The following is a 16,605-nucleotide window of genomic DNA, read 5'->3' on the forward strand; positions in this document are numbered from 1 at the left end:
TTTTGACATTACTTATGTCATTTGTGTTCAGTAGGTTATGCTATTTAACCAAAGACAGATACACGCTTTCACAACGTTTAGGAATTGTTTTTTCAAAATCAGTGACGATTTGTGAATGTTGAGAGCAATTTAAGAAGAATTCATTGACGACATTATTCAGTTATTATAAAATAGCTATTTGTCGAATTGTAGACAAATTTGAAAGTGGTACCAAGTACGGCTGAGTATTTATTTTGCTGATAAATATAATTTTTTTCTAAATATATATATTCAGATTTAACAAGCAGAATTTTACTCTTTCCAACTAACATAAGATCACATTGTTGGTGGTCCTTTGGGAAAATGTCAAAAGTATCATTCCCAACCTGTCCAGCGCTAAATTCCGAAAATTTTTCTGCATACGTTGAGAATTGGGCGTGACGTCAATTTGACAAACTTCATCTACAAAGACAGCGTTTCCACTAAATCACCTGGGTCAGAGGTGGTAACACGATATTTTGTAAAACATAAGAAATTACAGGGATATTCGAACGTGTCCAGATGTTTACAACTCACCCCTATAATTTAGGGTCATCTGACCGTTTAATCTTATGTCGATTCTTATGGGTTCAGTAGGTGTCTGGTTTCTTCGGGATTTATTGAAAAATGTTATGCGTTATGCTTGGATTGATTTTTATTGTAGACATATTCGAGAATTTGTGTTCATTCAGCCTGTTGTGTCAAGACATATAAGTTTTCTTCGAATTTTGTGGTTCTTTAAACTTCATGGATAACATCAATTTTTAAATAAGATGAAATCGACCTCATTTTAATATTATAAAGGGTATTTTTTTAGAGCTATAGAAATTCAAATTGCAATAAAACAACGATGGATTATTCGATTGACATGAATTTTATTTATCCGCAAGATAATCTTGTGGCATTTCATTTTAAATATGATTTCTGGCATATGACCTCCACGGCTGGCTCGGATGTAGTCCAATCTGGACGTCCAATTTTCGATGACTTTTTCCAACATTTGTGGCCGTATATCGGCAATAACACGGCGAATGTCTTCCAAATGGTCAAGGGTTTGTGGCTTATCCGCATAGACCAATGACTTTACATAGCCCCACAGAAAGTAGTCGAGCGGTGTTAAATCACAAGATCTTGGAGACCAATTCACAGGTCCAAAACGTGAAATTATGCGGTCACCAAACGTGTCTTTCAATAAATCTATTGTGGCACGAGCTGTGTGACATGTTGCGCCGTCTTGTTGGAACCACAGCTCCTGGACATCATGGTTGTTCAATTCAGGAATGAAAAATTTAGTAATCATGGCTCTATACCGATCGCCATTGACTGTAACGTTCTGGCCATCATCGTTTTTGAAGAAGTACGGACCAATTATTCCACCAGCCCATAAAGCTCACCAAACAGTCAGTTTTTCTGGATGTAACAGTGTTTCGACATACACTTGAGGATTAGCTCCACTCCAAATGCAACAGTTTTGTTTGTTGACGTAGCCATTCAACCAGAAGTGCGCTTCATCGCTAAACAAAATTCGCTTATGAAAATCGGGAACAACTGCAATCTCATTTTGGGCTCATTCGACGAATCTACGCCTTACTTAATGATCGTTTGTTTATTCATGATGAATTGCCAAATCAAACTGAGAATAAATCACTTGACAGCTGTCAAATCGGTCGTCATCTTGAACAGTAATGCCAACTTAAAGTTATATACCTCGAAAAAAAACACCCGTTTTAAGTGAATCCGGAATTTATAAATGTACAAAAATAAAGAATGTAATTTTTGAAATTCACAAATTACTACCCTAAAGAGATAAAGGTCCTAGCTCTAGACTGAGCCAATCTTCCTCCACCGAAGTTGATAAGAACAATCTAGCATGCTACAATTTCTGCTCAAACTTCAAAAATAACAGGCATTACAACAAGCTCTCACCAACGCTCGAATTCAAGATACTCCAGAAAAACAACTCATTCCAACATTCAACAAAACAAGTCGAGAAATTTTGTTTTTTTTTCGAGAACGCAGCGTTGCCTATCAAAAACGAAATATTTAAACAGACGTTTATTTGCTCAAACACCGAACAAATAGTCACAATTTCAGAAAGAACACACACACATACACACACTCCAATTTAAAAATTCCTAATTTCTGTTTGTCAGTCAGCATGCATAAATTAGTGGAACACATCACGGTGCAAATAGAGGCTAACAATGAATACTCGTGCCTAAAAGTACACAACGACCATCAATTTATCATTATCACACACATTTAACCAAATAGTGGCTCGTATCTACGAATTATACGGCCAGTATTTTTTATGGTGCCCCTTTTACCGTTTAAATATGTAATAAGGATTTGTACTATCGCATCTTTATTGCTTCATTATTTTTCTGGCATATGTCAGATTGGTTTGACGTCGAAATTTGGGATTTTGAGCGTGTTTTGTCTCTAGTTGCGTTCTTTGGGAAGAAACTCGAGAATTGAGTGAAATATCGTATCACTGATACGTTTTCATTTCCGCGCGCTTCATGTCAAATTCGATAGTTCATGTTGGGGACAAAATTTGCTAACTGAAAATGACATAGGGTAAATGCACTGGTTAGCCGACCGGCACTGGTTCTCGACCATTCCGTGATTTGAGATAAAATAATAATAAAAATATATCATGTAGTGCAAAATATTTTCGCGGTACGTGTTCTCGACCATTCTACCCTTCCAAGATAGTTTGCATAGTAGTGGATTAGGTCAAAGTTTTCGCGCTAAAAATTAGTTTATAATCGTCTATCACAGAAAAGGGTTCTTTCTCGTCCTCTCTTAGAAAAGTGCTTTGTGATATATGACCGGAAAATAGTAATTATTTCTTATTTTAAATGAATTATGTGTGTATATTTTGTTCCATATCAACTATAAGATATATTTTTGAGTGTATTTCAATCAAGAAGCAAATAAATGTATATTTTTTTGTTCAATATTTGCCGGTCGCGAACTGGTATTGAAAAATTTGTATCTTTTATTTTTCGACCAAAGTGGTCGAGAACCAATATGTTACATCAATAATTGTTTATTTCAACCGATATATTTCTGTTGGATCATTTTCGTTTTTTTTCGATACCCTGATTCATTTACATATCTACTGTCTGAATATTAGTTTGCGACCACCGAATTAACGTCGAAACACTTATTTTTACCCTTTATTTATTCGCGGTCGAGAACCAATTTGATTGTACTTAATTCTCGACCACTGGTGGTCGGTGTTTTATATTTTATTTACTCATTAGTTTCTAAATAGATATTAAGAGCAAAATAACCAAATAATGTTCTATGAGTTGCTATTTTGAAATATTTATAGAAAGTGGAAACTTTTGCAAAATAATTTTTTTTTACGTTCCAAGTGTTTCTTACTTGATTACCTCATCTGAAACCCATCTGAGTGATAGGTAGTGATGTCGATGGTACGGTACGAAAGTAAGTACTAATCACTCATCTCGCTCTAAAGTTTTTTATAAAATTTTTAAGTGGAGCGGCCACTATTATTAGTGGTCGAAAACTAACACAAAAATGGTCGAGAACTCTGCGGCGTGGTCGAGAACCGAAGGTTATTGAGATTTTCTATATATTTTCACAATTCAAAGGTTGAATGCGGAAAGAACGCTTAAAATTATATGACAAATCATTTAAAACTCGCCAAAGAATCGATGAACACCAACACCATTGAAATTTGATAAGTTTATGTGTGAATCGTGCTCGAAATCGATGTTTCTGTTAACTGGTCGAGAACCAGTGCATTTACCCTATGCTCCTTCTATCTATGTTTATTACTCCGAGGTAGAAATCAAGACGAGGGAAAGAGTGGAATAAAAACATTCAACTGCTTTTCAATCTTTCCACCCCGAAGAAATCCAACATCTCCCCGATAGATATCCAAAAGGTGTCGGCTAACCAAAAGACCGATCAGTGATCGATGTAGCAGGCCAGACAATCGAAGCACCCGAAATCCCGACATCATAGCAGAAGCGACAAGAGATTGAAAGAAGATCGTCCCCCGGCTCAGAGCACAGAGCCGGCCGGGAATCTAGCCCATAAATCAGCCGAATTGTGGACAGTCTGTGTGTTTATGTCGCACATAAATCAGTACAGTTTGGGGGACAAATCGTTGCGTGTAGTTATGCGAACGGGGAATTTCATCTCATATGTTCCAGATGAGGAAAGATGGGAGATGACTAGTTTAGTTATCGGGCCAATTAGGAGGGCGGGGAGACGTTTAGGAGTGAGTTACAGCGGCAGCATCCTGGAGAAGAAGAAGAGGAGAAAGTTTTTTTTATTCTGTGTGAGATATATCGTTTGTTAGCACTCGTTGCGACAACGTTGTTTTAGGGTTTTTTTGGGAACTTGAAAAGAATGAGAGAGATGGATCTGCACCACAAGTTGATTCATCTGGCTCAAAAGGATTGCGAAGTTCTTTTCATCGCAAGTTGAGTGTCATCTGTCATTCGACTTTCAATAGAGATGAAATATCGAAAAATATTTTTTCTCCGGTTGACAGCAAATATTGATTTTTCAGACAAAATCATATCAATCAGCAAAGTATTACTTTTCCTGCCTAGGTAGCAAAGTAACCACTTTCCTGCCTAGGAAGCGAAGTGATTAATCTCAACGCGAATTAAACATTCGACATTTTCTAACAATCAATATTCCTTATTTATGTAGGTTTAAGTAATTCTAATTCGCTGTCACGGCCCATAATATAAATAAAGGGTGTTTTTTTAGAGCTAAAGAACTTCAAATTGCAATAAAACAACGATGGATTATTCGATTGACATGAATTTTATTTATCCGCAAGATAATCTTGTGGCATTACATTTTAAATATGATTTCTGGCATATGACAGCCACGGCTGGCTCGGATGTAGTCCAATCTGGACGACCAATTTTCGATGACTTTTTCCAACATTTGTGGCAATAACACGGCGAATGTTGTCCTCCAAATGGTCAAGGGTTTGTGGCTTATCCGCATAGACCAATGACTTTACATAGCCCCACAGAAAGTAGTCTAACGGTGTTAAATCACAAGATCTTGGAGGCCAATTCACAGGTCCAAAACGTGAAATTAGGCGGTCACCAAACGTGTCTTTCAATACATCGATTGTGGCACGAGCTGTGTGACATGTTGCGCCGTCTTGTTGGATCCACAGCTCCTGGAAATCAGTGTTGTTCAATTCAGGAATGAAAAAAATAGTAATTATGGCTCTATACCGATCACCATTGACTGTAACGTTCTGGCCATCATCGTTTTTGAAGAAGTACGGACCAATGATTCCACCAGCCCATAAAGCGCACCAAACAGTCAGTTTTTCTGGATGTAACGGTGTTTCAAATACACTTGAGGATTAACTTCACTTCAAATGCGGCAGTTTTGTTTGTTGACGTAGCCATTCAACCAGAAGTGAGTTTCATCGCTAAACAAAATAAAATGGACGTAGTGCGCGATACGTATTCCGCACAGAACCATTATTTTCGAAATAAAATTGCACTATTTGCAAGTGTTGTTCAGGCGTGATTGATGATGAATTGCCAAACCAAACTGAGAATAAATCACTTGACAGCTGTTGAATCGATTGCCATCTCGAACAGTAATGCCAACTTAAAGTTCTATACCTCGAAAAAAAAACACCCGTTATATCCGATATTTTTCCAAAAATCTGTCAGATATTTCATAAGTTGTCAAACTAAAATTATCATATACATTTCCATAGCAACCAACCATTCCAACAATTGCGATTTCTATCAATTTTCGTTTCAATTTATCATAACAGAAAAAATAAAAAGATTGTGGGAATTGTAATCATTTTCAAATACAATATCCTACATATATCATTATAAACAATCGAAGACAAAATTGAATGGTTAACTGGACAATAAAGTAGATTGACTGCCTTGGCTGAATTGCTATAAACTATCTGCCGCGGAAGTCAATCTACTACTTTACTGCCTAGTAAAACTATTGTTATTCAGGGTGTTATCAGATCAGTGAAAACTTATTTTTTTCATGATTTTTGGATAACTTACTTCATCGACGAACTTCATATACACACATTTCAGAGAGCTCTGATGAATAGATTCTATGATATCTAAATTTTGATCCTCACTTTGGGACACCCCTAGTTTTGATAAGAAACAGTTAGATTGGCGAGCAACGATGTGTTTTGTTTCAGTTTGGGCAGAAACTGGAGATTTCAGAGATGCACACTCTGGAGGCATGTCAGGTAGCACAGGATCCAATTCTTTAGATCATCCTCAGCTACCCTTCAGCACAGCATCAGCTAGAAGTAGGACGAGAGATAGAAAAGGTCAGTCAACTTTTATTTACCTTTTTTTCAGTCAGAATAAGATTTCCAAATTAATGTGTAGCCAACTAATTTTTTCCTTGGTGAACTCAAATTACTATTTGTGTAATCAGTTGAGAAAGCCTTTACTTTTCGTATAATGTTTTACATTATGCATATTTCTTCTAACTTTCAATAAAAGGTGACTATTTGAATTCAAATTCAAAGTACTAAAAAACATCCATACGAGTATCCCTATAGTAGATTCGTGAATATTTTTCTCTTCTGATTATTGTTTTGACAACTGAATTAGCTGTATTATAAGGATCTCATTCAGAATCTCCGAACCTTCCCAGCTTCCTAAAATTAAAGAAAGATTCCATTGAGAGGTTTTCAAATTCAAACTGCTACGATCAATTCAGTCGACCAGTTCTTCTCTACTCAAACAAGATTTTTATTTAGCCTCTCACGTTTATTATTCTTGGAAACGAATAGGTCTAAACGTATAAAATGTCAAATAAAAACACTTACTCCATCACTGTTTCAACGTGTAAACAGTGATTATTTTTGAATCCGCCAAGTTTTTTAACTGTTCTCTTCAGAATTTATTGGACGTGCATATGCTGGGGCATCATTCTTCTTTGCCACTTATTTCTTCAACTGCCGACCTCTTTTTTGGTAGTAAAATTGCGTTTTTAATGTTCATTAACAATAATAAAAGTGTCTCATGTTCTTTGACATGGATTTGAGAGAATACATTTTTGACATCACCCAATATATATTTATTATGTTATCCTCAAAAAATAACTCGGAAACTATCAAATCTACAGCTCCACGATGAAGAGTATCCTGTCAGAAGTCTAATGAATATGGTTCTTTAATTTAATTAATTTTTCATAGATATGTTGGGATGATTTTTCTATGTAGGGAAAACTTATTTTTTTTTAAATATTTCATCAGTTTTCGAGGAAGGATTTCAAAAGCGGACAGATGCATTATTATTCGATTCATTTCTTGGGTTGTACACATTTCAAATAGAAAATTGGAATATAAGAAACAAATTTAATCACCTTTCCCCCTATGATTCAAAGGAAAATAATAAACACTAAAAATAGACTAATAATTTTTAATTGATTTTTATGAATGAGTGCTTATTCATAAAAATAAATTTTCACCAGATTTCTTGTTCAAACTTGAATGTTGATCATATTTTCATTTATGAGATGCTGCATCTGATACAAAGTGAAGATATCAATTAGAGAAAACAATTCGCAATATTTGATTAATTTTCAATGATAGCAGGTAGTTGTTATTTATTGGCTGTTGTAAATATTACAGGTGGGGACAAAAGATTCACGATAATATCACTATCATAATTTTTTTCGAACCTTATCGTGATTTTCATTACCAAATATTATCCACGTCGGGAGTAATAGATAATTATTATCTATTAATATAGATGTCTGAGTTTTTATTGGAATTTTGTTGAGAGTTGTTGTCGTCATGCAAAATCTGAATGTATTTATGTCAATTCATTGCTTCATAAACTTATCACAAGTTTTATTGATTATTGTTTCTTGGCTATTTCTCCCAATGACATAAGTTTGGAATCGCTCAACAGCCAAAAAAAATATTATAATAATATTAATATTTTGATGTAGGTATATGTACAATTCAAATCCTAATTCCTGAGATTCTACGATATTTGGAACAGAAGTAGGATTACATATAGTACGTCCGTAAATACAATAAATCACGATAAAAAAGAGCATAAACGAACGATCAAAGTTCCTCACTTCATTTCAATGCTGTCCTCCTTTTCTTTAATCAAACTTCATAAAATAGCTGTACCTATATGTTATTGATTCATTTGATCGCATCTGTTCGGGGAATGACCGCTCCATTTTGAATTCAATTGAAACTTACCAAAAGTATTTATCATTTCTAGATATAAGACCAGGGAGGGAGTTTCTTATTAATGAAAAAGTATAAATTTCGAGAATCATATTTAATACAGGGTGTTTCCTAAATACTGTACGATAATTCAAAGGGTCATCCGTTATGTCCTTTTAACAAAAAGTCGCATATGTTCGGAGTTGTTTCGTTTCTTAAACATAAGGCGTTAAAATTTAAAAAAAAAGATTTTTGTAAAAATCATAAATATTCTTAAACCGATTTGGTTGGAATTCAATAGCTACAACTTTTTTATTTCATACAGGTTGTTTCTTAACAGGAGGTACAAAGGAAAATTCCGTGAATAATTTTAAAGAACGAAGTCCTATAAACATGGACCCCAAAATACAGGGCGCTTTTTGTAGTCCCACTTTTGACTGATTATACCAAATTATCGAATCTCTATTAATGTTCTCTACAGATTCGGTAAATAAGTTCCAAAACATATAATTAATGTATTCATAACAGCTTACTAACTAGATCTTTATTATGATTTTGAATTTTCCTGATGAAAGAATTTTTTTCTCGAAAACGGTAGCAGATAAGACAGAACTACAAGAAACCAAAAAGTTTCAGTACTAGACCAAAGTCTTTTTTTACAAGTACCTAAAGAAGCAGGCACTATTCCAGAAAAAAAAATGTCAACCTGTTAATTTGCATTCAAAATGAGCATATCACATGATGAAAACTTAAAATTGAAATATCTTTGGGTTAAATATCTTGTGGAAGGATGATGTTATGAAAACTTCCTGTTTGCGGATGTTTGCGGGCTCATGTCTATATAGACATATGAAGACTATATAGCCTTTTTTTCTTAAAATGTTGAGCAATCTGCTATTTTTGTTTCTACCTTCAATTTAAGAACACCCTGTATGGATAATTTTAAGAATGAGTTGAAGAGAATATAATTTCTTGATATTAAAAAACTCAAGAGACAAAAAAGTAGAAATTATAGATGCTCAATCCAAAAAAGTAACAAAAAAGGAATTTTTTGCTAAAATTTTTGACTGGGGTGCTGACTGTAACGCTACTGGGCCTCATATTCTCAATCTGGCAAATATAAGTGCCTTACTTCTTTAAATGACTATATACCAAATTTCAACCAACTCAGCTTAAGAATTTTTATGATATTTTATAAATACCATTTTTGTTAAAGTAACTGTATATAATTTCGAGATACCAGAATGATCAGATCCGCGATGTTTCGAAAACGATCCGAAGGATTACACCAGAAAGTAATCGAACGAAAAAAGAGATCAACGTACAATCGAACCGCTCGAATAGCGATTATTTTTCCGCCCCAATTTTTCTTTTTCACCGAAGGCGGGAAGAGAGATCGATGGCACGTTTTTCCAGACAATCGAAAAATAGACATCGCGAACGAATAATAATCTATGCCAGAAATGATCCTTCCGAAACGATATGACAGCCTAATCCCCAACAGCGATGATGTTGAACGTTTAGCGATGAGATGAATCAAGTGTTTCTCTCTTTGAACACGGTCGGAAGCTTCTCTGTGGGGGTTTTCCCCGTCATTCGGAGAGGCATACGTGTTTTCCGCTCTTTTCTCGCTAGATAAATTGGGTTTTTTGTTCCTAAATTAATGGGGGTGTATTGATATTTCTTTTATTTCGATGTTTGAGGAGGGTTTCAGTTATTTTGACGTAGGAAATGGGTACTAGGATCGAAGAATTTTCATTCAACTTTGTCAAACATAATTGTAATGGGTGTTTTTTTTCGAGGTATATAACTTTAAGTTGGCATTACTGTTCAAGATGGCGACCGATTTAACAGCTGTCAAGTGATTTATTCTCAGTTTGGTTTGGCAATTCATCATGAATAGACCCACGCCTGAACAACGCTTGCAAATAGTGCAATTTTATTTCGAAAATAATGGTTCTGTGCGGAATACGTATCGCGCACTACGACCATTTTATTTTGTTTAGCGATGAAGCGCACTTCTGGTTGAATGGCTACGTCAACAAACAAAATTGCCACATTTGGAGTGAAGCTAATTCTCAAGTGTATGTCGAAACACCGTTACATCCAGAAAAACTGACTGTTTGATGCGCTTGATGGGCTGGTGGAATCATTGGTCCGTACTTCTTCAAAAACGATGATGACCAGAACGTTACAGTCAATGGTGGTCGGTATAGAGCCATGATTACTTTTTCATTCCTGAATTGAACAACCATGATGTCCAGGACCTGTGGTTCCAACAAAACGGCGCAACATGTCACACAGCTCGTGCCACAATCGATTTATTGAAAGATTCGTTTGATGACCGCCTAATTTCACGTTTTGGACCTGTGAATTGGCCTTCAAGATCTTGTAATTTAACACCGCTAGACTACTTTCTGTGGGGCTATGTAAAGTCATTGGTCTATGCGGATAAGCCACAAACCCTTGAGCATTTGGAAGACAACATTCGCCGTGTTATTGCCGATATACGGCCACAAATGTTGGAAAAAGTCATCGAAAATTGGACGTCCAGATTGGAGTACATCCGAGCCAGCCGTGGCGGTCATATACCAGAAATCATATTTAAAAAGTAATGCCACAAGATTATCTTGCGGATAAATAAAACTCATGTCAATCGAATAATCCATCGTTGTTTTATTGCAATTTAAAGTTTTATAGCTCTAAAAAAACACCCTTTAGAATATAGAGACAAACTATGTTCTTACTGATTAGGCCAGTAAGCTATAGTGTGTTATATTGCAATATTCCGCCGAGCTTTTACCGGATATCCGATTCAACCTCTCCCATCCTCCGGAAGCCCAAACACCCTGTAGAAACGACGACAGCGAACCAAATGTGTTAACGGTGCCAGAGACACGGTCTGGATGTGCCATACGTAGAATTTATGTCTTCGGAAAGTTTAGCAACAAGATGCACCGGCTTGTAGCCTGATCCCGGTTAATCCAGGCAACTTGACTGATGTAGACGTACCCGGGACGCGGGGATATGTAACCCGGTTATTTTAGAAACGAGTCAATGGCTCTTTAAATGATCACTTTGGGGATTAGAGGGATCTAGGTTGGAGTAATTGATACCGAACGTTCCCGGACTGAGACGGTTCACGTTTTTCCTTTGGGTTTTAACAGGGAATTCCTCTTCCTGTTCCCGAAGATTGGTCTGACTTTTACTGGTGACAATATAAGTGAGGTTGGAATTATTATTTCGACGGGAGAGTTGGTTTGAATGTAACACCCTGTAGTTTGTTACATTTTTAGATTAATAAAAATGTATAAAAATAAGAAATAATTTCTTTCATATTCTGTCTGCTAGACCACAAGTACCAAACATGTTTGGAAACAGCTCATTTTTATTAATCTAAAAATATTACAAACTATAGGGTGTTATATTCAAACCAATTGTCGCTAGACAGTAAGTATTTTTGATAATATTGTTGATTTAACTAATAAAGAATGTTACGCATTTCTTTATGAGCACATACGAAACTATTGTATTTTTGTCCACCCTGTACCAATTGGAATCAACATGTGGTACATTTTTGGAATCAGCTCATCTAGAGAAATCGGAAAATTGAGACAAAATGGGGGTGTTCCATTTAAAAAAAATTACGGTGACGTCATTACTCGAAAGTAATTCGCCCTTTATATTAGATTATTATTTTAAAATACGGTAAATTAAAATAAAAAATCGACATGTTTCAGGATTATTTCTCAAAATGGTCTGTTTAGCTAAAAATGAATTTGTTCCAAACCTACTTTACGGACACAGTGTATGTACTAACATTTCTCGATATCCGTTTTGAATTTTTTATTTTATTTTTTTTGATCATGCGATCTGCGTGAAATTTAGCGAGAACATTGAAATTGTTATTTCATATCCAAATGCAAATTTGTCTTAGTCTACAGCGTCTGAAAATCCAAAAATTGCCGTCATCTTGACGAAGTTATAGAGCTACATGTCCAGCAAAATAATAATCAAAACTTGAACCGAGTCTGTTCAATTTTTAAATGTTTGAATCTTAGCTATACTTCAGTCGTTTTTGCTTATTTAACAATGATAAAACGTTGAAAAAATTCGTTATCAGATGACTAATTGTGCCTTTGAAGGATGTTTATAGCCTGGGTATTACTTTTTTTCAAGGATTATGAAAATATTATTCATTTATGAATATTGCATTAGTCATTTCATACCCAGTGTGGAGCAGTGTATGAAAAATCATCGATGGCGGTGCATATTATAACTAAGGAAGATAATTTCTCTATTTCAGTATCGTAATGAGTTCATTACAGTTCTTGAAACAGTGCTGTAATGAACTCATTACAGCATCGTTTTCAGTTATATTTTTCTTTTTGTGGTTGTCTCTACTGACTTCCAATCCTATCAAATTTCAACAAACGTCAATAATGGTCAATATAATATAATTTGGATATAGTGGAATTATTTGCTACATTATTCGCAATTTCTCTCAATTCTGTTGGTGTTAAATCGATTTCGTCAGACATAATTCACGAATTTAATACGTAATTTTAAATTATTTCGAAATTCGAAACGAGCGATTCAAATTCAAATTCCGTGATCTGTCAATTTTCGTAACAGTCACACCAACTGCCATGATACAATACAAAAGTCACTAGGATGTATAATCTGAATTTCTCATTGAATTTCGACAATATTTCACAAAACTAGACTGAAATAGAGAAAATAACGTCTCATAACTCGTTGCAGAAGGCAATTCCAACACTCATGCGTTCGAAAACTCGCTCCTTCATGGTTCACGTAGAAAATTTCATAATTTTCAATAGTGTCAGTATTGTTTTTATTATAAAAATAGTTATTTCAATCAAGAATTTCAATGAAATCCAGCAACAAAATTTAATAACGATTAATTTTTTTGCTTCGAGGGGGACAGCTACCCCCTTCCCGTCGCTGTATACGTTTATGCCCCTGAAATTTGTCGCACTTATTCACACTGTAACATTATTTCTCTATTTCAGTATCGTAATGAGTTCATTACAGTTCTAAAAACAGTACTGTAATGAACTCATTACAGCATTGTTTTCAGTTATATTTTTCGTTTTGTGGTTGTTTACACAGACGTCAGACTATCAAAATTCAACACACGTCAATTATTGTCAATATAATATAATTTGAATTAATTGAAATGATTTGCGACATAACTCACAATTTCTTTTAATTCTGTTGGTGTTAAATCGATTTCGTCAGACATAATTCACGAATTTAATGCGTAATTATAAATTATTTCAAAATTCGAAAAGTACGATTCAAATTGAAATTCCGTAATCTGTCAATTTTCGTGACAGTCACACCAACTGCCAAGATACAATACAAATATCACTAGGATGTATGATATGAAGTTTTCATTGAATTTCAACAATATTTCACTAAACTAGACTGAAATAGAGAAAATATCGTCTAATACTCGTTGCAGAAGGCAATTCCAACACTCGTGCGTTCCAAAACTCGCTCCTTCGTCGTTCGTTTTCGAATTTCGCTTTTGTGTTGGAATAGGAGTCCATTCTGCAACTTGTTTTAGAATATACTAGTCTGCCTTATATTTTTTTTAGTCAATTTGATGAGGTGGCTTGAATTAAAGTTTTCTTCTAAAACCGTAAAATGATTTATATCAACTGGAATATACATATTATGAATGACATTATCCTTTTATTCGCATGTTCTGAAATAGTCAATAAGTCAAGTTTTTTAAGGGTATCTTCCATTGTTTTGAAAGCGCCAAAAAATCATGTAGGTACTTCCTCGAATGGTTTGTTCGTTTTTTGAAGTTGTTTTTGAACCTGCATCTACTATCTGCCGACTAATGATAAATATTCACGAACCGCCACTGGCTCATCCCTAGAACGTTCGGGTCATCCGACCCAGGATTACCAGCGACTCTCATCCCACATCTCCCGAAGAAAAAACCCAATAATTTTTAATGCAACGGCATCAACCCCTAATCCCCCCACTTACAATATTTACCAAGGGAAAAATTGAAATTAAAATTCCTCATCCCCGTCTCAACCCCCCCGATCTATTTATGAAACAAATCTAATCCCCCTTTCCACTTCCGCCAAAACCAACCCCAAACCCCTCTCAACCCCCCACCACCCTTTTCTCGCTAACCGTCCGAATAAACCGGAAAAATTGAAGTGCACGGGAAAACAAAAGGAGGAGCGTTTTCCGCAGGTCGGAAAAGCGTTTTTCCTATACGGCGGTGTTTGAGGAGCTGATTAAAAATTCAGCCGCAAAGCTCCGGAAAGTGCCGGAACACCTGATCGAAAGATTTCGCAATTATTTGCTCTTTTCTTTTTATTTTCGGAGGGGTGAGGTTTGCGCTATACGGTGTTTTTCGTTTTTCGTCGGGGGTAAAAGGCTGGATTGGTAATTTTGGGGGTGGTGGTAGTTTTTAGCAGGTGGGGTGGTTTAGGTTTTAAGCGAAAAGTTTTTGGGGTTGTTCAATTTTTGATTAACAGAGGTGGAGGATGTCATGAAAGCTTTACAGCTAAAGCTGAGCGGTCCTCGTCCTAGTGGGTAGGAAACGTGATATTCGAATTAGAGATTCACGGCTTGCCTTGATATTCAAGTTACTTGGAATCGAGTGAAGTTGAAGTCAAGTCAAGTATTTTTTTGTCAAGTACTTGAAAAATCTACTACATTCTCTCAAGCTAATTGATTTTTTGCAGTTTTATTGTTGAATGTAGACATCAATAAAAAAATGATGAAATGCCTTGCCAAACACTTTTATTTATGTAACTTATTGTCCAGAAGAACTAAAAATATAACTAAATATAAAAAAATTTAGTTTCTTAACATCGAGAAACCTCCAAATAGTATTTGATCTTGAGGATTTTTCGCCTAATCTATTGCGGGTTTTTGTAACAATCAGAGCAGCTCTGGAAAATTGTCTTTCAAAAGGAGCTGAAGATGCTGGCGTTGATGAAAAATGTTTGGCAATTTTAACCAATATTGGTGAAACGTTTTTTCGCCTCTTCCACCATTCTAAAATATATTCAGATCTATCAGCACGTGATTCAGTCAGAAATTTTATGAAGCCAAGCCTAATTAATTTTGTTTAAGCGCACACTATCTTGCAGGAATATATGCCGTGCGACTAGTGCGTATCAAGCTCAAGTAGCTTGATATCAAGTCAAGCAATAAAATCTAAAATCAAGTCAAGTTCCAGTGTAGAATTTTTCACGAGCTTGATTTTCAAGTGAAGTAGTTAAAATACTAAATATTCTTAATGAATCTCTAATTCGAAGGAAAAAAACAAAAACTTGATTAAAGGATTCATAAGGGAATAAACAGATGATCACAAATGAGGTGATTGTTGCTGGAAGATAAAAAAAAGTTTCGAAAGAAATTGGCAAAGTTGGCTTTGTCTGAAAAAAGATAATGGAAGACTACTAGTTAATTTGAAGAAATTTGAAGAGGGATCTTTCAATTGTAGAGAATACTTGGCTTAGAGTTGATTGCATATTATTCAATTGAAGGAAATAATGTTACAGGAAAAACAGTAGGGGAGAGATCAATTAAAAGAAGGAATGTCCGAGATATGAAATCCATCTTTTATTCTGAAATGGAAACTTGGCTTTTCCAATACATCATCATCAAAATGAAACTGAGTGCTATTAGTTGAAGAAGAGCAAGAAGTTAGATGAAAACACAAACACAAACATGGGATAATGTTACCCATAATATGTCAATTCAAGTTGATGGAGATTCTTTTGCAGTGGTGGAAGAATACTCGATTTCAAGGTGGCGAAAGAAAATTATAAGGCAGAAGTAATAAAAGTAGAGGAAAGAAAGGAAAGAAAGAAAGGCAGAATTAATAAAAGTAGTGTTGTGGAACATATAGCTGGAACTGAGTGCTCCTACTTGAAGTAAAACAAGACGTTAGATGGAAAAACAAATACATGGCAAAGTGGAGACAAGGTGCTCGGAAGAGTAGATAGAGTAGTACAAATGAGGTGGCTAGAAAATGTAAAAAAGTGGAAATGAAGAAAGCAGTCTACTTCAGACACAAATCTAAAAAAAAATTAATTAAAGACTGCTCAGTCATCTTGAGAAAGTTGAGAGATATATTTCAATAATGAAAATGTCTGAAAAGCTACATGTCTAACAGTTCAAGGGTTTAATTTTTGGGTGAGTTCAGGAAGATGATGATATGTCTCTGTATTCATAAAGAATTGCAGAATATATTGAAGGATATAATGTCTTAGGAAAAATAGTAGCTAAGAGACCAATGGAAAGAAGAATGTCAGAGCTATGGAATCCGTTCTTTTAATTAAAATTGAAACTTGGCATTTTCAAAGTCGCAT

General features: G+C 35.1%; 1 protein-coding gene across 3 annotated transcripts in view; it reads left to right on the forward strand.

The window, feature by feature from the left end:
• LOC123688560 (pituitary homeobox homolog Ptx1) overlaps window positions 1-16,605 on the forward strand; it is a 64,630-nt gene that overhangs the window by 23,159 nt on the left and 24,866 nt on the right. For all 3 annotated transcript variants that reach the window (XM_045627140.1, XM_045627142.1, XM_045627141.1), the window contains exon 3: window positions 6,224-6,358. In XM_045627140.1, the coding sequence (XP_045483096.1) occupies window positions 6,224-6,358 (135 nt within the window). The remainder of the gene's footprint in view (window positions 1-6,223; window positions 6,359-16,605) is intronic.

The sequence above is a fragment of the Harmonia axyridis genome, chromosome 1 (assembly GCF_914767665.1).
Source record: "Harmonia axyridis chromosome 1, icHarAxyr1.1, whole genome shotgun sequence".
In the NCBI taxonomy this organism is placed as follows: Eukaryota; Metazoa; Arthropoda; class Insecta; order Coleoptera; family Coccinellidae; genus Harmonia; species Harmonia axyridis.